Source organism: Melopsittacus undulatus, chromosome 1, assembly GCF_012275295.1.
Source record: "Melopsittacus undulatus isolate bMelUnd1 chromosome 1, bMelUnd1.mat.Z, whole genome shotgun sequence".
NCBI lineage: Eukaryota > Metazoa > Chordata > Aves > Psittaciformes > Psittaculidae > Melopsittacus > Melopsittacus undulatus.
The window spans coordinates 63,801,941-63,824,389 of record NC_047527.1 but is presented as its reverse complement, the minus strand read 5'-3'; the positions used below and the strand labels follow the sequence as shown (position 1 = coordinate 63,824,389).

At 42.0% G+C, this 22,449-nt stretch overlaps 1 protein-coding gene across 1 annotated transcript in view; it reads right to left on the bottom strand.

Moving 5' to 3' along the window:
* Positions 1 to 21,359: 21,359 nt before the first annotated feature.
* Positions 21,360 to 22,449, bottom strand: part of ANKS6 (ankyrin repeat and sterile alpha motif domain containing 6) — a 33,955-nt gene continuing 32,865 nt past the window's right edge. Inside the window, exon 17 of the mRNA XM_031052976.2 lies at positions 21,360 to 22,104. Within this exon, the coding sequence (XP_030908836.1) occupies positions 22,055 to 22,104 (50 nt within the window). The 3' untranslated portion in view covers positions 21,360 to 22,054. The remainder of the gene's footprint in view (positions 22,105 to 22,449) is intronic.

Genomic DNA, 22,449 nt, shown 5'->3' with positions numbered 1-22,449 from the left:
TAATATATATAACCTTGATTAAGTAATAGAGTTAGGCCACAGGCTTTCTGCTCTATTAGGCCTTGTGCTCTGTCAGACTACAGTCTTTACACTCAGCTACAGAAGTGACGTGGGTTTTCCATTTTTCAGAGAATCTATAAAGTAACAGTTAGTTAATTTGGAGAGAAGAAGGAACAGCAACATAAAATACTCAGCTTCTAACTGGAAGGCATAAAAAAATGTTTAGAGCTCAGCCTACCAACAGAGAACAAATGAACAATGGGAAACAGGGCAGCAAAGTCCAGACATATGACCTGAAAGAGCCAGGATGTATTCCCAACAAGGAGGCTACAGTGATATGAACTGGAAAAGATGTGGCAATATGGAAACATTAATAAACTCTCCAACATTCCTGTTCAAAATATACTCACTGGATGTTGCCTGTAAAAAGAAAAGTATGAGAAAGCCCATGGGCTGCGAGTGCCCTGGAACACCAGTTGGCACTGTGGAGGGAAATACCTTCCTTGGCTCCCCACTAAAAATTCTGTCCAGTTCTCCCTGCCATTGTCCTGGGAAGCCTGGGAAATGTCAGCCCCGGCAAGTCCTACACTGCTTGCTACTTGAATCAGTACTTAAATGCTGTTCATTTAGTCCCATTACCAGCAGTAAAAAGAGGGAGGAAGCAGTATGTATCGAAGGAAATATGAAAGATGAAGGGAAGGTAGAATTGAGTGGGAAGTGGGAAGGAGAAATATGTTGAGGAGAAGGTTAAATAGTGAAGCAAGTGCTCCAAATAACCTCAGGCAACTCAACAGTACCTGCAATAAAGCATCACCAACATTTCAGACAATCCTGAAGTAGCTCTGCTTTAGAGTGACATCCTGATACAGAAGCCATGACTAACTCTTAGCAAACATAAAAAGCTAACGATGCCATTTCTGTGTAGGACTTCAACCACTGAACCCCCTAGTACATGAAGCTTGGGAGCCAGCAATGTAATGCAGAATGTGACACAGCCAGAGAATATTTCAGTGTTGTCAAGAAGCAATTGGATCAAACATGATCTGATCTCAGTACAAAGTGTTATCAACAGCTATGTCTAATTTTGCCAAGGATATAAAGTCTACAGAAATGTTATGTCACTTGCAGTTATAAATTACAAAGTACCAAGCACAATGTAGCATAGTTTAGTCATGAATAAGCTGGTCCAAATGAGTTGGTCTATTTACACAAACCAGTGGTATACAGTGTCCTGAAAAAAAAGTGTGCTTTCACTACTCCAGCACAGGCCTTTGCCTAGGCCAATTGCCTCTTTACAGAGCAAATTGCAGCAGGCCATATTAATCCAGATACTCATCTTACCAGCTGCTCCACTGAGGTGCAGAACGCAATTGTGTACTCTTAGCCAGTCACAAGATGAACACATGAATGTCTGCTGTGGAAAATTCATTAATACCCATTCCGTAGCTGGCAAGCTCTCACTTGTTACCAGTCTCATGGAAGGACTTCAAAAGTTGATGAAAAGATCCTTGCAAAACTAAGAATCTGGCTTCACTCTTAAGTATGACAAACACAAAGATGGATGCATTAAGAAGACCTTTTTATGGAAAAAACGGAGCAAGCATCAGAGATACGAAGCTGGTGTCCAGATCTACTCAGCTGATAGCAGTGGTGCTAGCTGAGTGAGTTCAGATACTCTACCAGGGCATTCACATAAACCAAGAAAACAAATGTTAGTAAACACAAAGTTCTCACTTATGAGTCACAGCCTCCACCAGTGCTTCTGGAGTGTGAAAGTTCACTGTCCTGTTGGGGTAAAATAATGAAATCTGTTTTCCTAAAATAGCTGAAAGAATTTGCTCAGAACTGGTTCTGGTATTTGGTTACACTTTTGAAAAATTATTATATTTTATATATTGGAAAAGTTATGAACTCGCTTTGGTTTCCATTTAACTCCCAACTTCAATTTGAAAGTTGTCCTTCTGTTATCAGTATTGTCTTGTATTACTTCAGAAGTCAGACTATGACCATTTCATGATTTTGCTAGAGTGGTCATACTTTAAAAATTCTACTTCAGAATTAGAATTTGAAGTGGGAAGAACTGGTTATTCTAGGTAATAAAACTGTACACCACAGCAGCATTTTAAGATACTGAATCCTACACTTACATTTGCTTTTGTACTTCTTAGTCTTTGAATGGCATATAAAATTTAAAATAATCTTTTTTTTTTATTTGTTTTTTCTCTCCTTGCAGTGCTAGTTTTCTGAAAGTTTTGTGAGGATTAGGCTGCATCAAACTTAAAACTTTTGGCTTTGGTTTGGTTTTGTTTGCTTTTTTTTTTGTTTCCAAAAGAGCTGGAATCTGGTCTGTAGCCTTACTTTCAGTAATCTGGAGCTGCTATCAGGCCTTTGATCATATGAAGTCTTACAGATGGAAAAGTTTACTTTAAAATTCTCCACGTGTTTCGAGATGTCAATAAAGTTCTTTTAAAGTGTCAGAAGCGATTGCTGTGTTTGTAGTTTTTCTAATACAAATTATAGTGGTATTGTCTGCAGTCAGAAGAGGATAGAAATAAGTAACTAAATGAACCCTTCTTACTCTCCTACCCACTGCAGACAGTAAACTACACACAAGCACCTAGGCACATAAACGGATGCACACATGCACATGCACGCCACCCTGCTTCTTTGGAAGGAAAACATGAAAATATTTGCACTTTGGGATAATGAAGGAAACATGTAAATACAGCACTCTATTCTTTCAAGAAAGCTTTCAAAATGCACATACTCCAACCCCCTTAAATTATGGTAGAAGATGGGTTATAATAGCTGATGTAATAGGCAAGAAGGGAGAATGAGCACAATTCCCTAAACTCGATAAAATAAGCAATTACTCTTGTTATCTGAATGGCTCTGTCAGTGGAGGAGTTGTCTGTGTCATAACAGAATCTAACAAAGCCTGTTGCCTTTAAGCATCAAAGGCTTTGGCCTTATTATCTTTCTAAGATGTGCATGTATAATAAGTTTTCCCAACAAATGGTGAGGAAGCATCTCTGGCAAAATATAAAACGGTGATAAACTATGTCCAAATGATTAATTCACAGAAATTCTGCATCACACTGCAGCTACATGTGCCCGTCTCTTCTGTTATGCCCTTGGAGATTTTCATACTAAACGTATGTGCATATTTTTCATGGCCACTGATATTTGAATTGCAGCCTGCTCCCATGCAGAACATAAAACACTTCAAACTGTATAATGCTGACTAAATTATAAGTTCTCCAGTGGCCTGAGGTAGCAAGGGCCATAATAATGAGTGTGCTTAAGTGGTTTGTGTAGATTTTTTCCCCTTTAATTTTAATGCCCTGACTTGCTGCTGCCTTTTCTAAAGCTAGGAATTGTCTCATACAATCATAACAACGGGGAAACAGAAACTGCATTATGCTTTGAAAAAATGGAGGATGCAAAGCAGAAGCTTCAGTCATCAAGCACAATGATAGCCAATACAGAAAATGCTCTGGTGACTTTGTGTTTGTAATCATATTTGAGCTGCTTTGTATATGAAGACAATTCAGACCACATTTACTGGATACACCAAAAAGCTGCAAACCTTCCAGTCACATTCATATATATATATATTAAAAAAAGGAATAAAATAAAAGAATAATAAAATCAGGTTTAGAAATACACAGCTGAAATCTCATTTGATTGAAAATATAATGGAACCAGGTTAATGAAGCCTGCCAAAATACTGAGATCTTTACTCAAGGCATTACAGTAGGTCAAAGTGGACATCTGTATGGTCTGTAATGAACGCTTACTGGTTTTGCAACGTTTTCTATGTTCTGATATTGGTTATTTTTCTTGGTTTTGCTCAAAAGACAAATGGATGAAAATGCTTTATACTGCAGCAATGCTCACTTCCATGGTAATTGGAAAAATATACACAAACTGTGCTAATATCCACGGATGTTTATAGTCAGGCAGATAAAAAGAGCCTGAGCACATGTTAACTGTTTCCATCAACTTCCCCTACCTCTGAATAGAGACCATTTTTGGCCAGCACATTGAGGAGCAAGGAGCTATCAACTTCACAAATCAGTGCAAAGGAAGACAGTCTCCTTGCAAGATCCTTTTCATGTGCCCCTGTTTTGTCCCACAGCATTTTGGGAAGCTAATTTCTACATTCCCTGCTCTACAGAACTGAGACAGATGTTTAAACTCACTTCTCACAGGATTCAGACTGACCCCCATCTGCACCTAACCACTTCATCTGGCCTACAGTCTGAGGCCCTCTTTGCAGATGATTGCAAAATGATGTAGCTCAACTACTACATCAGCTAACTGTGCTAATCGTGTAGCCATATGTCTACACAAGTCTTCCTGTGGCACCATTTTTCAGACCTCTTCTTCGTTGTGAAAACACACAATTACTCAGTAAACAGTATCAAGACTTCAATGGAGGGAGTGAATGCACAAACTTCTGCCCTACCACCGCATTGGTTCAGAATCCTGGTGTGGAGCATCCTGGGTCAGTAGGCAATAAGGGCATCCCTGTTGGCACAGCAGGAAAAGATCTGCAGTGGCTCTGCTGACTGCCTACAACAGGTAAAAACTCTGGACACAACCCAAACAGCTTCAAGGAAGTATTGTCTCTTCCCTCTGTCTTCTTACACATCTTGCTTATTCTCCTTCCATAACTAATGGTAATGAATAAATCTCTCTTTTTGGTGCTTAATTCCCCATTGTTTTGGGGAATTGTTTACACATTTTACTTACTCAAAAGAAATCCAAATTGAGATAATAAAACTACTGGTTATTTTTAGAGAGTAGAACCCAACTTGTTGCAGTGTCATGACCCTCTGCAGCTCTTTTCCTCACTTTAGTTTTACACTTTGTGATTCAGATGTTGGGTTGTAAATACAGACTAGAATTATTTATTTAATCTGTCTTCATACCTGAAATAAAAGTATGGCAAAATGCACATATTAAAGCATGGCAGAGGTTGGAAGGCACCTCCAGAGGTCATCATGTCCAGCTCCCCATCACTCAAGCAGGGCCACCCTGGCTGACTGCCCACAACCATGTTAAGATGACTCCTGAAAAACTACAGGGATGGAGACTCCAGAACCACCTGGCTCCATCTTATTTGTACCCCCTTTCAGGAATTTGTACATGCTTATAGTCCCTAGCTTATAGTCCCTTCATACTACTTCACTGGATACTGCAGTTTTCAGTACACCTCACTTCCTGGTCAGCCAACCTAAACTTCATCAGCTTCTCCATGAGAATCTTACAGGAGACAGTGTTGAAAGCCTTACAGAAGATGAGGCGGACAGTATCCACTGCTCTCCCCTCATCTACTAAGCCATTCACTTCACTGTAGAAGGTTATCAAGGTGGTCAAGAATGAATTCCCCTGGGTGAATCCATGCTGATTACTCCTGATGACATTCTTGTCCTTCATATGCCTGGAAATTATTTTCAGGATTAGCTGCTCCATCACCTTCCCAGGGATTGAGGTGAGACTGACTAACCTATAGTTCCCTGGTGTCCTGGGTTCAGCAGTAGCAGTCATTTTTCTCCTTCTTAGTAGCTGGTGCGGTGCTGTGGTTTTGACTTTCAACCTGGGAACAGAACTGATAACACCAATGTTTTTAGTTGTTGCTCAGTAATGTTTACTCTGACCAAGGACTTTCTGAGTCTTGTGCTCTGACAGGGAGGAAGCAGAGACAGGGCAGCTGACCCAAACTAGCCAAAGAAGTATTCCATATCACAGCACGTTATGTTCAGTATATAAACTGGGGGGAGTTACCCGGAAGGGCTAGATCACTGCTCGGGTTGGGCTGGGTATCGGTCGGTTGGTAGTGAGCTGTTGTATTCTCTTCCCTTGTTGTTTCCCTTATCATTATTATTATTATTGGTAGTAGCAGTGGTTTGTGTTATACCTTAGTTACTGGACTGCTCTTATCTCAGCCCGTGGGAGTTACATTCTTTCGATTCTCTTCCCCATCCCTCTGGGAATGGGGGAAGGAAGTGGGGGAGGAGTGAGTGAATGGCTGTGTGGTTCTGGGTTGCTGGCTGGGCTTAAACCACAATACCTGTGTCTTCCTTCTTGCCCTTCTCAGAAACAGGAGTGACATTTTTTTTCCTCCAGTCCTCAGACACTTCTCCTGGTAACCATGATCATTCAAAAATTATCTAAAGTACAATGACATCTGTCAGCTCCCTCAGCACTCATGGGTACACCTCATCAGGGCCCATGGATTTATGCATGTGCAGTTTGATTAACCACTTTCTAACTTGATCCTCTTCTAGCAAGGAAGTCCTCCTTGCTCAGACTTGTCCCTTGGCCTCTGGGGTGTATCTTACTAACAAAGACTAAGGTGAAGATGGCATTCAGTACCTCAGTGTCTTCTATGCATAAGCCCTGTTTTGCTGACTTTTTTTACTATCATTCTTACCACTGTTAATCCTAAAGAGGCTCCTGAAAGCCCAGTAAATGGGAATGTGTTTGGTATATGAGCAATTACTTTGGCCATGAGTATACATGGCTATCCATAAGTAATGTGTATACATGTATACAGTATATATGTATGAATATATATCTATACCCCATACAAATGGGTATATATAAATAAAGTATAAATGTATGAGTATACATGGCTACCCATAAGTAATGACATACATTCAAGATTGCTGTTCAGGAAATACCACCAAAACCAGACGGGACTGACTTGACATATGGGATTTGATTTCAAGGAGCCTTAAACTGCCTGAATGACTGAATTTCTAATTTTTGCAGGCACAGATAGATCATCTGTTTGATTTGGGCAACTTTTTCATTGTATAATCTGCGCAATACATTGCCTTTACTGGCAAAATTAAGTTGGGCATGTATTTGTGTTGGTGCATTGATTCATAAACCTGAACACATGAGACAGATTCTTAAAATGCTAAAACCCTAAAATTATTATATTCAGATATGTGAAAACCCTCCTTTGCCAAAAAAAAACCCAAACAACAAACCAAATGGGAGGTCATGTGGCTTCAGTCTGTTTCTTTGTCTCTTTTTCTAGCATAACTTGTCCCATATTTACAGAGTTGAAAAAGCTACTGTTTGGTACATTGGAAGTCTCCTGCTATGAAGTGCTTGACAGCACTCCAGGCCTGGGAGCTCCTGCAGCACAGCAGTGTTCCTGAAGTCAAAGGGGCTTCACTCAGACCAAGTGGACAGCTAACCTTCAAAATGGCTTTCTGAGGGAAGTGTCAATTTTGATTTGTATTCTTACTCAGAGAGCAGTAAGCTAAGAACTTATGTGTGGCTTCAGGCAGATTTTAATGTAAAACTAAAAATACTACTACTACTACTACTGAAAGAGAATAGTCAGCTCCACTGATGGTGTGACATGTAGCCATCCTACATAACACTCTTCAGAGGCAGGCATTCCAGCTCTTAGAGCTGAATAAAATGTTTTTTTTATCACACTGAACTTTGCTTATCCCCAGAGGCCTTGCAGAGAAGGTCTGAAAATAAAGGTGTGTTTCAGGAAATCTCACATACAAAGCAGTATGTAAAATAGTCGAGTTTCATTAAGTTTTCAAGAACAGGTACGCTTTGTTTAGACCTAGCTTCAGAAGTGGAATATTTGTAACACTTTTCACGGTGAAACAATGCATCGCTTATCTCTTGGGCATTCACGGTGAATCTTGTCAAGATCTACTGCAGAGTTTTCAAGTGTCATTTTTAGGATGAAAGATTCTTAGAGAAGTATCTCACAAACAAACTTTCAAGAGCCAATTGATGTTTGAGGCATTCTTCTGTAAGACTCTATAGTTTGTTCAAATTAGTTTACAAGATTTCTCATTTCAGCTCATTAAAAGCACAAATGCTGGATGCAAACAACTTATGGAACGAAGGTGATTTTTATGTATCCCTTTGGAACACACCCTGTGTTCCCTAGCCCTCTTAGGATTTAATATGTGATGAAAGGTTCAATTTAGAAACGAAAAGGCTAAATTAACAATAAAAAGGAATTCTACATAGTACTTCAAAAGGACATTTATGACATGACTCTAAAGTTCTACCTACACTTTATGTTTTAATTAATTCTGAGTGAAATACATGCCCGTTTTTCAGTGCCACTGAACTACACAAGTTTTGAGTGCCTGTCTTCACCAGGCCCTCTGGCAAACTAGATTTACACTTTTCTAATTCCAAACCTAGTGCTCATAATTATGCTTCAGATAAACAGTCATAAAAAACCAGACATATTTTGCAAGCAAAATGCTGCATAAAATGGTCACTCAAAGTGAATAGCTTATCTAACAAGGCTCTATGCAGCTCAGCCCACTTCTTAAAAGATTTTCTTTCCCCAGAAGAAACAAATTCAGCTTTCCTACCAAAACCAGCTCTAATGAAACACTTATCAAGAGCAGCAAATGAGCTGATAACTTGGTAATGTGGCCACCTGTCAGTTAGGCACTGTTCCAATGTTACTGACTGATTTCATAGGGGCTGCAGAAAAAGCATTAGTTTGTAGTAACTTTCAGGTGTAACTGACATGGAATTAATAGATCCAATGTACCAGAGGGAGAAGGCTGGTTATGATGCAAAATATTAGTATCCCCATCTTGGAACATCATCTCTTTGCAAGCTGAAATAAACTGCAGACACACTTTCCCTTACTTAAATTACTCCAGCTCTGATGTAATTCATGGCATGATTTTAAGATGTGCATAAACAAAATACATGCCTGTATGTTAACCAAGCACCTGGCAAAAATGTGAGTGCAAACTGGCTCCACTCATGACTCTAAGTAAATATAAGCATCATAACACTTACATTCGAGCTTCTGTGTACCACCCAGTAAAACCCTTGGCCTGGGTCTGTGAGGAATTATCCACAGCCAAAAGGAAGACACAAAAGCTGGGTACTTAAGTTAAACTCTTCACCCATGCCCAAGTAGTTAGGCACCTCATTCTGCTTGGATTTACAGTAATACCTCACATTTACAGTAACACATTACAGTTACCTCAAAGCCCTCCAAGTCTTATCTAAAATCCAGTCAGACCATTTCTCTACCCCACATCTTGCTACCAGCTGAACAAATGTACTAGCTCCAGTTCTTGTGGTTCAAGAGATACCACTGTCACTATCAAATTTTCCTATTAGCATAATGGAACACTTTCCAGAGCAGTTGGCCCACCCTAAGGAGACATTGCTGAAAGACATAAAAAGGAATAATTGCTGATTACACAAATATTCCATTGTCAGGATTACATACAGCATTTGCACTTTATGTTGTTTAATTCAGTCTGGAGACTGCATCTTTTTAATGATGAAGACAGGTCATAGAGTTTTAGTGATGAAAATGAGCTCCTTCAACCCCCTTAATTTATAAAGTATTTAAATTTTTGTTCTTCTGCAAGGGCTGTCACTTGCATTATTTGTCCTTCTCTTTTTAATGGATAGTTGTAGTTCCCCTACGCTGATCTGAAATCTGACACATTCTTTTCTAATTAAGGACATCTAATGGGAAAGTTACACTTTCCCATGATGCCTGCTACAATAAATCCTTCTAATTATTAATGTATCCGGGCAAGTGACATCTCATTATTTTTGGTGACTTCACAAAACCACTTGGCAGGAAATAATGATGACTCAACGCTGAACCTAAATTCGGAAGAATTTAAGCAGATCAGAGATTTTTCACTACTGTAAATTTTTTTGATTCATATAGCTTAAACTAACAGATACTCAAGCTGGAGGGTTCAGATGGGTTAAACTGCTTCCCACTCCAACAGGGATGCTGACTGCCATGGAGAACAACCCTGGCGTGATTTGGGGCCTACATGATAACATGCTGTTCCTCTCATGTTTCACTTCCTTGTGCTTTCTGTACTCTATTTCTACAGTAAACACTCATCGTAGAGAATGCACATGGGCAATTTGAGACAGCGCTCAAAATCTGGCTTGTCATTCACCAGTATTACTCTGTGGGTTCTCCTTTCCTGTATGTAACAGAGGGAAGCTTAGATCTCCTCATCTGTTTCAGGTGGTGTTCAGCGATTTCACCCAGCTCCCCGTACAGCTGCCAGCACATCAGTTCTCGTGCAGCAACTGCATTAAATGGGAGAGCAGCAGCCAGAAACGTTCAGGTGGTGGCATGGGCATGGAACAGGTTGCCCAGAGAAGCTGTGGCTGCCCCATCCCTGGCCATGTTCAAGGCCAGGTTGGACAGGGGTTAAAGCAACCTGGTCTTGTAGAACCAGCAGGGGTGGAACAAGATGATCTTTAAGGTTCCTTCCAACCCAAACCGGTCTGTGGTTCTGTGATCTATGATTAATCTGAAACCAGGACAATGCCACTGCATTGCTGCTCCTCAGCCACCCTCTCCCAGGAACCAGATGATATTTTAAGGTCCTTTGCAAGTATGGCTCTGTGTCTATATTCAGGGTACAACAAGACGGACGTTGCAAATGTTTTATGAGGCTCTCTCACCACCTGAAGCCGCCAGGGCGACCGCGGGACCCACAACCCAGTAGACACTTCCCCGGCCTCCTTCCCGACGCTCGGGGCAGGGCAGACGTTCACATCAGCTTCCCCCACTGTATATGGCAGACCCAGTGTGCTTAAACCTCTCCATCCCCGCCGGCAAACGCGGGGTCTCCGTGCGGGACACGGCGCAGCGGACGGTCCAGGTCAGTCCCAGGCGGGGGATCTCGTCCGCTGCCTCCCCTCCGCCTCTGCTCGTTCCTGCTGGCGAGCGCCGCGGCTCCAAAGCCGCGACGGCAGCGCCCCCTGGTGGGCATATGCTGTCATTGCGGTCCTCCCATCCGGAGCCGAGGCCGCTCCTGGGGCTGGGGTCGGGCCTGAAAGGTGGGTATCGCTGCGAGGGGCGGCGAGGGCTCCTCCGGCCGTAATCGAGTATAATCCTTGGTCATTATTATCAGGGTGCTGCAGTGCTCTTTCTTGAGGCTTTTGCGAGGGAGAGTTTATTTCTGTGACTGTCAATAGCAGCGAGTAATTGCAGCCATTGTCGCTGAGGGGCACTGGTAAGGGTGCGTACGGAGAGATGACCAGAGGACACTCAAGGTTTTCAAAAGTCGTCGTGGTTTAAGCCCAGCTGGTAAATCAGAACCACGCGTCTCAGCCTGTGGCTATTACAGCCTAGGATGTCACTGCTCACTGCCAGGTAAAACATGATTTGTTAAATACTGACATCTGAGCTTGGTCTTCCACATTTTACCTATTTATCCACTCATCCAAAATGTGGTATCTCACCTTGGATATAATAATATTGTGAGACAATGCTAAAAGCCTCTCTAAATTCAAGGTTCTGCCCTTGCATCCACAAACCAAGTCATTTTGTCATAGAAGGAAGTCAGGTTGGTCAGGCAGTCAGTAAACTCATGCTAAACCTTTCCACTTTCTTCTCCCAGGTTTCATTCCAAATCTTGGAAAGGAGTATGATCCAAAGCCAGGGGCAATGGTGGTGTTTCTGTCTGGGCATCAACACACTTGCAAATGTTTTTATAGTGGTTTTACTTTCTCATTTCAACACACAGAAAATACTGACAGCTAGGTCAAAGAGCAGTTTACCACTAATGCCAATGTTAATTCTTCCTGGAGCTTTCTGTCATCAGTGCTGGTTATTGAATAACCAGCTGAGGATGAAATATTAATAGCTGACTGTTGCTGAAGGGAAAATCGCGCAGCAAGTTGATTTACTCAACACCACACAGCATGTCTGTTTTCAAGGCAGAAGCAGAACTCAGGATGTGCTCCCCCTGGTCACATACTCATCTCCAAATCCATCACATGACAACTATCGCCAAGAACACACACTTCCATTCAAACCCATGAGACAAATAAATGCTTCTTCCATCCACTGACCTCAGCCTGGGGTTTCATTGCATTAGAATATACATGTCTAATTTACAAACAGAAAAAGCAACGCAATGGTGAAGTGAATTACCTGCATTGTAACATGCACTTGGCTCTGATAATAAGCACTTACAGGGAACATGAGCTCATTGGGGAATGTTAAAAAACCTAGGATGACAGGCTGAAAAATATCAGGTACATGAACTAAAAAAAGCAAAGCTGGCAAAAACTTGTGTTGGAAATGGAAAGCAAAATATTTGTATTTGAAGGCTTTATGGGAAATTTCTAAATGTGGATGGGTTTTGTTTTATTAAAAAAACACTACTTTTCAATAGAAATGTAGTTACATAGCTGTCAGTCATATTTTAAAACTTTTTATGCAATTTTTAATTTGAAAATGCAAAAAAGCACAGTAGAATATCTTCTTTCTCCCTTCCTGAATCATCCTTGCTCCATCTAAGAAACCACCAGTGTGTCTTGGTGAGAAGTCCTCTTAAAGACATGAAAAGGAGAGTCTACTTTTTATTGCTTCTGTGTGGAAGTACACCAGAAGGAACACAGCATAACTCAAGGAACCATCCATAGAAGGTGGAAACAGCATAACATGGATTTCTATCTGTCGTGGTTTAAGCCCAGCTGGCAACCCAGAACCACGCAGCTGCTCATTCACTCCCTCCCCCCCCCCTTCTCCCCCTGCTCCTAGAGGGATGGGAAAGAGAATCAAAAGAATGTAACTCCCACGGGCTGAGATAAGAACAGTCCAGTAACTAAGGTATAACACAAATCACTACCGCTACCACTAATAAAAATGATAAGGGAAATAACAAGGAAGAGAATACAACAGCTTACCACCCACTGACTGATACCCAGACTGACCTGAGCAGTGATCTAGCCCTGCCAGGTAGCTGCCCCCAATTTATATACTGGCTATGGCATGCTATGATATGGAATACTTCTTCGGCTAGTTTGGGTCAGGTGTCCTGTCTCTGTTTCCTCCCAGCTTCCCCTCCTCCCTGGCAGAGCATGAGACTCAGAAAGTCCTTGGTCAGAGTAAACGTTACTGAGCAACAACTAAAAATATTGGTGTTATCAGTGCTGTTTCCAGGTTGAAAGTCAAAACCCCAGCACTGCACCAACTACTAAGAAGGAGAAAAATGACTGCTACTGCTGAACCTAAGACACCAACCTATCATCAGCTCTGGCTGCTGTATTTGCTTTTTCTTTGGCTTCTCCTGCCTTTGAGGAAGCAGCAAGTTGCAGCAGAAAGCCAAGAATGCTTTTGTGAAACAGCTGTGTGACCCTTGTATATTGTGCTTTGTCTCCAGGAGAGAAAGGTGTTAGTCACGCTGTGCTTATGCACAGTTCTCCCAAGTTAATTTAAAATACACATATGTACATAATGGCTAACACATGACAATGCTATTGCTAATTTCCACATAATGAACAGGCTAAATCAGTTTCTCAGTTTTGTTGCTACATCCAGCTAAGTCAGGCTTTTCCAGTGGGGTTTCTTCTTCAGTTTTCTTTTGTCCTTTTTGCTCACCCATCTCTATGTACAAATTGCTCTTTGCTTTGCTTTGATCCAACAGAAAAGAATGGCAACATAAAGCAAGTCTATTATTAACATTTGTAATATTTGTTTTATCAAATTACTACTTATCAGATTAGAGACTGGAAGGGCTTACCAAGGTGTTAAACAACAGCACAGTGAATGCCAATTCGCAGGGAGATAAGTGAGCTCCAGCAAATTAAACCAGTATCTAAAACATGAGAGACGCATTCTGCAGCTACTTGTCCAAAAAGAAACCTAAGAACACAAGTCTCCCTGTTACACACCATGCTTGCACAGAAATGATGCAATCAAACATTGTGGGTGGGATTTTCCAGTTCTAGATTACCTCAGCTCAGATTCTGTCAATTTCCTGCACTTAAATCCACAGTGGATTTGGTGAAGTTACACCACCACAAATCAGGACAGCATGTGGCTCTTTAGTTCATTATTTATTTACTGGAAGTGATAAGGGTACATTTCTTTTTTGTTAGAACTTCTCAGCAAGCATATTTGCCCCAAGTAGAAAACCATTATTATGTTTAAGCAGTGCTATCACAAGCCCCAGTACATTTAGGAGCTGTCAAGGGACACTGCCTAATCCAAAAACATCATTGTTCTCTAAACTGAGCAACAAATTCACAATATTGTGAGCATCTTTGATTATCAAGGCTAGTATTTTGGTATACTTCATCTCTCCTCAGGTGGAGGAAATAAGGATAAGCTGCAAATAATTATTGATGAATGGAAAACAGCACCTGGAGCAATTGGCTTCCCTGAGAGTTGGACCCAAGTCTGCTGGCTGGCTAGTAGTCAGCATGACTTCACTGTCTGTTATCTGGATAAAACACAGGAAAACACCTGTGGCTACACTAATAAGACATATCATATTATTACAGGATTTGCTAGGGACAATGTAGGCCCCCTCCGGAAGCTTTTGGGAGAGCTGGCTACACAGGATTTGGAGAAGGCTGAGGTTCTGAATGACTTCTTTGCCTCAGTCTTCACTGGCAAAGTCTCTGACCGCAGCCCCCAAGTCTTGGAAGGCAGAAGCAGGGACTGTGAAAATCTAGACCTTGGGCCCACTGTACGAGAGGATCTGGTTCGAGACCATCCTAAGGAGCTGAACGTACAGAAGTCTATGGGCCCTGATGAAATCTATCCGTGGGTCCTGAAGGAGCTGGCGAATGAAGTTGCAAAGCCACTGGCCATCATATTTGAAAAATCATGGCAGTCAGGTGAAGTTCCCGATGACTGGAAAAAGGGAAACGTAACCTCCATTTTCAAGAAGGGGAAAATGGATGACCCGGGGAATTACAGACCAGTCAGTCTCACCTCTGTGCCTGGCCAAATCTGGGAGCAGATTATCCTGGAAGGCATGCTAGGGCACAAGAAAAACAACAAGGTGCTTGGTGACAGTCAGCATGGCTTCATTAAGGGGAAATCCTGCCTGACCAATTCAGTGGCCTCCTATGATGGGGCTACAAAAGTGATGGACAAGGGTAGAGCAGTTGATGTCATCTACCTGGACTTGTGCAAAGCATTCGACACTGTCCCACACGACATCCTTGTCTCTAAATTGGAGAGACATCAATTTGATAGGTGGACGACTCGGTGGATAAAGAACTGGCTGGATGGCCACACGCAAAGAGTTGTGGTCAAGGGCTCAGTGTCCGGCTGGAGACCAGTAACGAGTGGTGTCCCCCAGGGATAGGTGTTGGGACCAGTCTTGTTCAAAATCTTTGTCAGTGACATGAACAGTGGGATTGAGTGTGCCCTCAGCAAGTTTGCTGATGACACCAAGCTGTGTGGTTCGGTTGATACACTAGAGGGAAGGAATGCCATCCAGAGGGACCTTGACAGGCTTGTGAGGTGGGTTGATCTCAACCTCATGAAGTTTAACCATGACAAGTGCAAGGTCCTACACCTGGGTCGGAGCAATCCCAGGCACAGCTACAGGTTGGGCAAAAAGGAAATTCAGAGCAGCCCTGCAGAGAAGGACTTAGGGATGTTGGTCAATGAGAAAAAGAACATGAGCTGGCTTCAGTGTGCGCTTAAAGCCCAGAAAACCAAGTGTATCCTGGGCTGCATCAGAAGGAGCATGACCAGCAGGTCAAAGGAGGTGATCCTGCCCCTCTACTCTGCTCTCATGAGACCTCACTTGGACTATTGTATTCAATTCTGGTGCCCTCAACATAAAAAAGACATGGAACTGTTAGAACAAGTCCAGAGGAGGGCCACGAGGATGATCAGGGGACGGGAGCACCTCCCATATGAAGACAGGCTGAGAAAGTTGGGGCTGTTCAGCCTGGAGAAGAGAAGGCTGTGTGGAGACCTCATAGCAGCCTTCCAGTATCTGAAGGGGGCCTATAGGGATGCTGGGGATGGATTCTTCATTAGGAACTGTAGTGACAGGACAAGGGGTAATGGGTTAAAACTTAAACAGGGGAAGCTTAGATTGGATATAAGGAAGAAGTTCTTTATTGTTAGGGTGGTGAGGCACTGGAATGGGTTGCCCAGGGAGGTTGTGAATGCTCCATCCCTGGCAGCGTTGGCTGGTTGGGTGAATGAAGCCTTGGGTGATATGGTTTAGTGTGAGGTGTCTCTGCCCATGGCAGGGGGTTGGAACTAGATGATCTTAAGGTCCTTTCCAACCCTAACTATTCTATGATTCTATGATCTAATAGCTTACATCCTAATTCTGTATTTATTCTGTATTCATTTTTTTGTACTTGTCAATGTTGTGAGTGCCAGGAATGGTATTAGGATGGTGTAGGAAATAAAGGGTATTACAGTCTTCATTATGTACTAGTTTGTTGTGGTTTTGTTGTTTGTTTTTTTTTTTCCCTTAATTTATTCAGAGCCCACAGAAGTTTCAGCATTTTGAAACAGACCCTCACCTACATCATTATGATGCTGAATTTGCTGGAATGCTGGTAACACAAAAAAAGAGTTGGGAAATTTCACTCACTTTCTCCGAGAAAGATGACCCCAAAGCCAATGGGTCACTGTGTAGGCTAAAAACAAACACAGCATATCCAAAGAATGGGAACCATAACTACTATCGCTGTGCAACTGAGCTGATGTGATGCTTGTAATATAGTGGACAAACATATGAAGTAAGAAGATATCTGTAAAACAGAAAAGGACTAGCAGAGGTGTGTACAGAACACCTGTGGTATCGTCTGAGGGGGACATGCAGGTGATAGAATATCCTTACTTGGCATTCCAAGAGATGTTGTGTGATATATACACAAGCCCATGGGATGTGATGGAATGCACCCACAAGTACTCAGGGAACTGTCTGGAGCCATTGCAAGGCCACTCTCGAATACTTCTGAAGCACTGCAATAACTGGGCAACATTCCTGAGGGCTGAAAGAAAGCCTATGACATCTCTGGTTTTAGGAAGGGCAAGAAAGAGGATGCAGGGAACTAGAGCCAATCAGCTTTGCCTTGACTGTGGCATGCTTTGGAGTCCTGAGGTACAGAAGGAATTGAATCCAAGGGCATTCAATATTAATTCTAACTATTCAAGAAACAGCCTAAAGGAGAGGCAGATCCTGGAAAGAAAACCAGTAATCCCAGTCTAGTAAAAATACTATCTGTGCTTCTATCCTGAACTTTATATTATTTTCTTTTTATTCCACCATCCCCTTCTTAGGACAGCAGAGAGTGACTTGGAAAAACAATATATGAACAAATCTGTGGAGAACAGCAGAAATCAGACCCACAGTATCAAATCCATCTCACTCTACTGGCTTCTCTCAGTGCAGAGATTTTGTTCCACAACTCAGCAAGACATAAATCTCTGCTCCCGCTAATTGCAGGCCACTGATTCTGTGGTGTAACACATCACTCAGGCTTACTCAAAACAAGAACTCAGAGATGCATATCAAGTATACATGTGAACACAGAGTATTCTTAGACCATTTATAAGTAGGTGTCTTGAACGGGCCTGTTTTTCTGCATTCACATTTACCCATTTATCCCCATCAAGCACCCTGCTCCAGTACAGTACTAGCCACTCTACTAACAGCCATGTTATGGCACTCCTCTTAAAAGCAGACAAACCTGTGTTGAGTGTTGAGAAGAATAAGAAGCCAATTAGAATGCAATAAAATGCAAAGTTGAGGTTATGGCAATCATACTTCAAAATCTATTTGCTTTTTATGACTTATATGGTTTTATGACTGCATGTTGCACGCTAGAATGCTGTGAGTGACGTGACAAAAACTGCTTTGAAACAGTTCTTTGCCCTAGACTTGAAGGAGGACATTGCATTAACAGTTTCTTTCAGTAATACAAACTTCTGAGAGACTGAAAATTAAATATTCCAAATGAGCTTTAAAAATAGCATATGAAGATTTGGGTTTAATGGACAAAGCCTGTTCCCACTAAATGTACCCTTGTACTGCCAAGAGGGCTTTGAAATAAAATGAAAATCTTGAAGTGGCAAGTTTGAGGCTATTAGTGTCAGAGTCAGACCAGCCTAGCAATTCTGAACTAAGACAATCTCAGTATTAAGGAACTCTGTTGTCATGTGTTCCCCTTCAGTCTGGAAACAAAACTTGTTCCCTTGAGAAGCTACCTGGCTTCTGAAACATTTGCTGAAGCACAAGAACTACTGAAGTATCTTCATATAAAATATGATCTTGATTAATGCCCAAAGTGCAGAAAAAGGGAAATTAAATTCAAAGAACCTTATAGAAGCTTTTTGTAAAATAACTACCCCTCAGCAAAGTAAGACATCTTAGGTTTGACAACTACAGATGAGTCAAGCCCCATAATTCTAAACTGAGTCAGAATAAGAACTGTTTCTTGTAGTGTTTACTTCTTTGGCAAAAACCAGAAGGTATTACTTTTCATTATGAGGTAAAAAAAACTTTGCTAACAAAGATTTTTATTTAAACTAAAAGGATGTAGAATCATAAATCATAGAATAGTTAGGGTTGGAAAGGACCTTAAGATCATCTAGTTCCAACCCCCCTGCCATGGGCAGGGACACCTCACACTAAACCCAAGGCTTCATCCAACCTGGCCTTGAACACTGCCAGGGATGGAGCATTCACAACTTCCCTGGGCAACCCATTCCAGTGCCTCACCACCCTCACAGTAAAGAATTTCTTCCTTATATCCAGTCTAAACCCCTGCTGTTTAAGTTTCAATCCGTTACCCCTTGTCCTATCTCTACAGTCCCTAATGAATAGTCCCTCCCCAGCATCCCTACAGACCCCCTTCAGATACTGGAAGGCTGCTATGAGGTCTCCACGCAGCCTTCTCTTCTCCAGGCTGAACAGCCACAACTTTCTCAGCCTGTCTTCATATGGGAGGTGCTCCAGTACCTTGATCATCCTCGTGGCCCTCCTCTGGACTTGTTCCAACAGTTCCATGTCCTTCTTATATTGAGGACACCAGAACTGCACACAATACTCCAGGTGAGGTCTCACAAGAGCAGAGTAGAGGGGCAGGATCACCTCCTTCGACCTGCTGGTCACGCTCCTTTTGATGCAGCCCAGGATACGGTTGGCTTTCTGGGCTGTAAGCACACACTGAAGCTGGATCATGTTCATTTTCTCATTGACCAACATCCCCAAGTCCTCCGCAGGCCTGCTCTGAATCTCTTCTCTGCCCAACCTGTAGCTGTGCCTGGGATTGCTCCGACCCAGGTGTAGGACCCTGCACTTTGCATGGTTAAACTTCATGCGGTTGGCATCAGCCCACCTTACAAGTATGTCAAGGTCCCTCTGGATGGCATTCCTTCCCTCCAGCGTATCAACAGAACCACACAGCTTGGTGTCATCGGCAAACTTGCTGAGGGCACACTCAATCCCATTGTCCATGCCACTGACAAAGATATTAAACAAGACTGGTCCCAGCACTGATCCCTAAGGGACACCACTCGTTACTGGTCTCCAGCCGGACGTTGAACCGTTGACCACAACTCTTTGCATGCGGCCATCCAGCCAGTTCTTTATTCACCGAGTCGTCCACCTATCAAATTGATGTCTCTCCAATTTAGAGACAAGGATGTCGTGTGGGACAGTGTTGAACGCTTTGCACAAGTCCAGGTAGATGACATCAACTGCTCTACCCTTGTCCATCAGTTCTGTAGCCCCATCATAGGAGGTCACCGAATTGGTCAGGCAGGGTTTCCCCTTAATGAAGCCATGCTGGCTGTCACCAAGCACCTTGTTGTTTTTCATGTACCCTAGCATGCCTTGCAGGAGAATCTGGATTTTGCCAGGCACAGAGGTGAGACTCACTGGCTTGCATTTCCCCAGGTCATCCATTTTGCCCTTCTTGAAAATGGGGGTTATAGTTCCCTTTTTCCAGTCGTCAGGAACTTTTTTGTACAAAATTTAACAGTAAACAGCTTTTCATCCCTGCACGTCTCAGGAAAGGCCACTGAAATGATGGTCTCTGCCTCTGAATGGTCTCTTTGTTGAAGTGACTGTAACAAACTGCTCATAACTTCCACATGGTGTCATGCCTGGCATCCCTTATGGGTGCTTTGGATGCCCTAAGGCATGCAAATGCCAGTAGATACCTGGATGACTGAATCAAGCTTGTGGTCTCGGCTGGTCAGACTCTGGCTTTTGGTGCCCCAGTGATGGTATTGATGGTATTGACTTGACCTCCACTGCCTACAGCAGAGTCTATACAGATGCTCATGACAGCCCTTACACAGAGACACATAGTTGTCAGTCTCAAACTTACCCCCTCTTAGAGGCATAAAAAGTAGCCACAGTAAGCAACCTGTTTTAATGGGATAGCAGCTAAATCAGGCAGAAGAAATAGACCACATTTAAGAAATAAATGCAGCAGAAAACATGAAAGAATGCTGATGGTGTGACAGTGCAAGGAATCCCTTCTGCCTGTTGTGTAAATGCTAAGAGCCTGCCTTTGTGCACTGCACGGTCTCCTCTGACACTGTTGTGTTCTGTTTAAATCTCTTTGCTGCTCATGCTTTGATGCACTTTGGCTAATGTTTCCAAATTTATAGCACTATTTATCCTCAGTCACTATATAGCTTAGGAATTTGTAAATAGCAAGTAGAGAAACTACAGCCTTCAGTTAGGCCATCCTAGACCAATGTCTGCCATATGGGATCACAGTCTGTGAATCTTGAATTATTTTCTGCACAGTAAGACAAGATTTAGCCAGAGGAATGAAGCATGCTGCTACCTTGCCTTACGGCATTAAAGTTCCTACAATCTTCTGGGCAGTGGTATGTATGAATTTGAACCCTCTCAGACTGTAGAAAGAATGCATCTTGCAACCTTGCAAAGTGTTTCTCATACCGAACTGTTCCATGGCTTATTGAAAAGGATCCCAAAAAAACCCCACCTACCCCCTCAATTCAGGTGAGTACTTCTTCCAAAGAGTAAGGCCCACAAGCTCTGAAAGGGAATAGCAGAACCCATCTCACCTTGAGGTTTTCCTATCAGGAAGCTTCAGGTGACTCTGCAGTGTAACTGGATGTCTGGATTGCCACCTGTTACATTAAAAGCACAAAAACTGTACAGTAGAATTGTGCTTCCTTCTGGCCCACAGGTACTAGGTAGTGGACAAGAAGTTTCCGCCGATTCCAGATTACTTATTCCTGGTTACACTGACAGCAGCTCCAAGGTTTCTGGCTCAGAAGCAATCGCCTCCTAGTCTTAATCAGAAGCCACAATTAAGTCTCTGCTGGATTTTGAAGTGTATTAACCAAAACTATCCACATGTTTCTTCAGGAAGGGGCAGGGCCATTAGCTTAACACCTGAAATGTTAACAGCATGAACTCCATAGATCTCAGGGCACTAACGGCATCTGACTGACTCATCAGTTCACAGACATCTCTATTTTATGGATCTGATAGTGTCACTGTTCAAAAAACCCAGCCAATACCAGTTAGATGTTTTTATTCTCAAAAAAAAAAAAAAACAACAAACAAAAACCCAATCAGCAATATAAAATACTTTAACACTATTTCTGTTTAAATATTGGTGACAGATTATGCATTTCATTAAATAAGGTGCTATTTTTACAAACAGGTATTTTATATTTACTTTTACTGCTCTTCTAACCTCTTAATATAGAATAGATAAAAGTGTATTTTGGTTAATGAAGAATGCAGCATTACTTTTCCTTCATATTCCTTCTCATGAAACCATTACATTTTCAATTTGAACTCCTTTATCTGTATCCAGTCAATAGGGGTGCGATCAGTTTACATATTTTTCCATGTCTCATAATTTGTGATGGTTTTCATGCCTTCTTCCAAGCTTTTTTTTTTCTTGACTGTGCCCAGGTCGGCCTCCTATGGGGTTTTTCATCTATGGTCAAGAGTAGAATGAAAACAGCAATCTTTTTTTACATAATCATTCATTATTCCTGCTCTTCTGACTTCGTTCTTCTCAAGTTCAGACCACTGAAGCCTTGAACCATTCAACACTTAGGCTGAACTATTAAAAGCATCTCTGGTATTTTCTTTTATTCTTTGTGGGATTTGAATTTTAAGCACATTACTGCAGAAAGTCCTATGCAGGTGTAGTTAGGGCTACCTTTTCAAATTTCCATCTGTACACTTGGACTTACTCAGGCAGATGCCAAACTTCATCACAAGAAAAAACTATTTTTTTTTTCCAGTAGCTACCTTTTAGGAGAAACAGCTTCTTGGGGTTTTATAGAGCAGCCAGGTGCTGTAAAAGAAGAGAAAATAAATCTGTAAAACAGCGACAAGAAGGACAAGACTTTAAAGAGACAACACAACTAAACAGGACCACATTTCACAGTATCACTATTAGACCAGACTCAATCATTTGACTCTGTAATTCACTTTACTCACCTTAAGGCCTTTCCTGTACAGAGGAGGTATGAAAAGTCAAAGTCACATATGAAAAGTTCATCTACTGCCACAAACTTTTCCAGAATCATTCCTTTCTCAATGTGTACCTTTCCAGCAAGTGAGTACCTGAATCCTGTACAATATTTATCTGCACGTCTATATTGATTTTGCTCCTATTTTTACTTCTCACTCTACAATC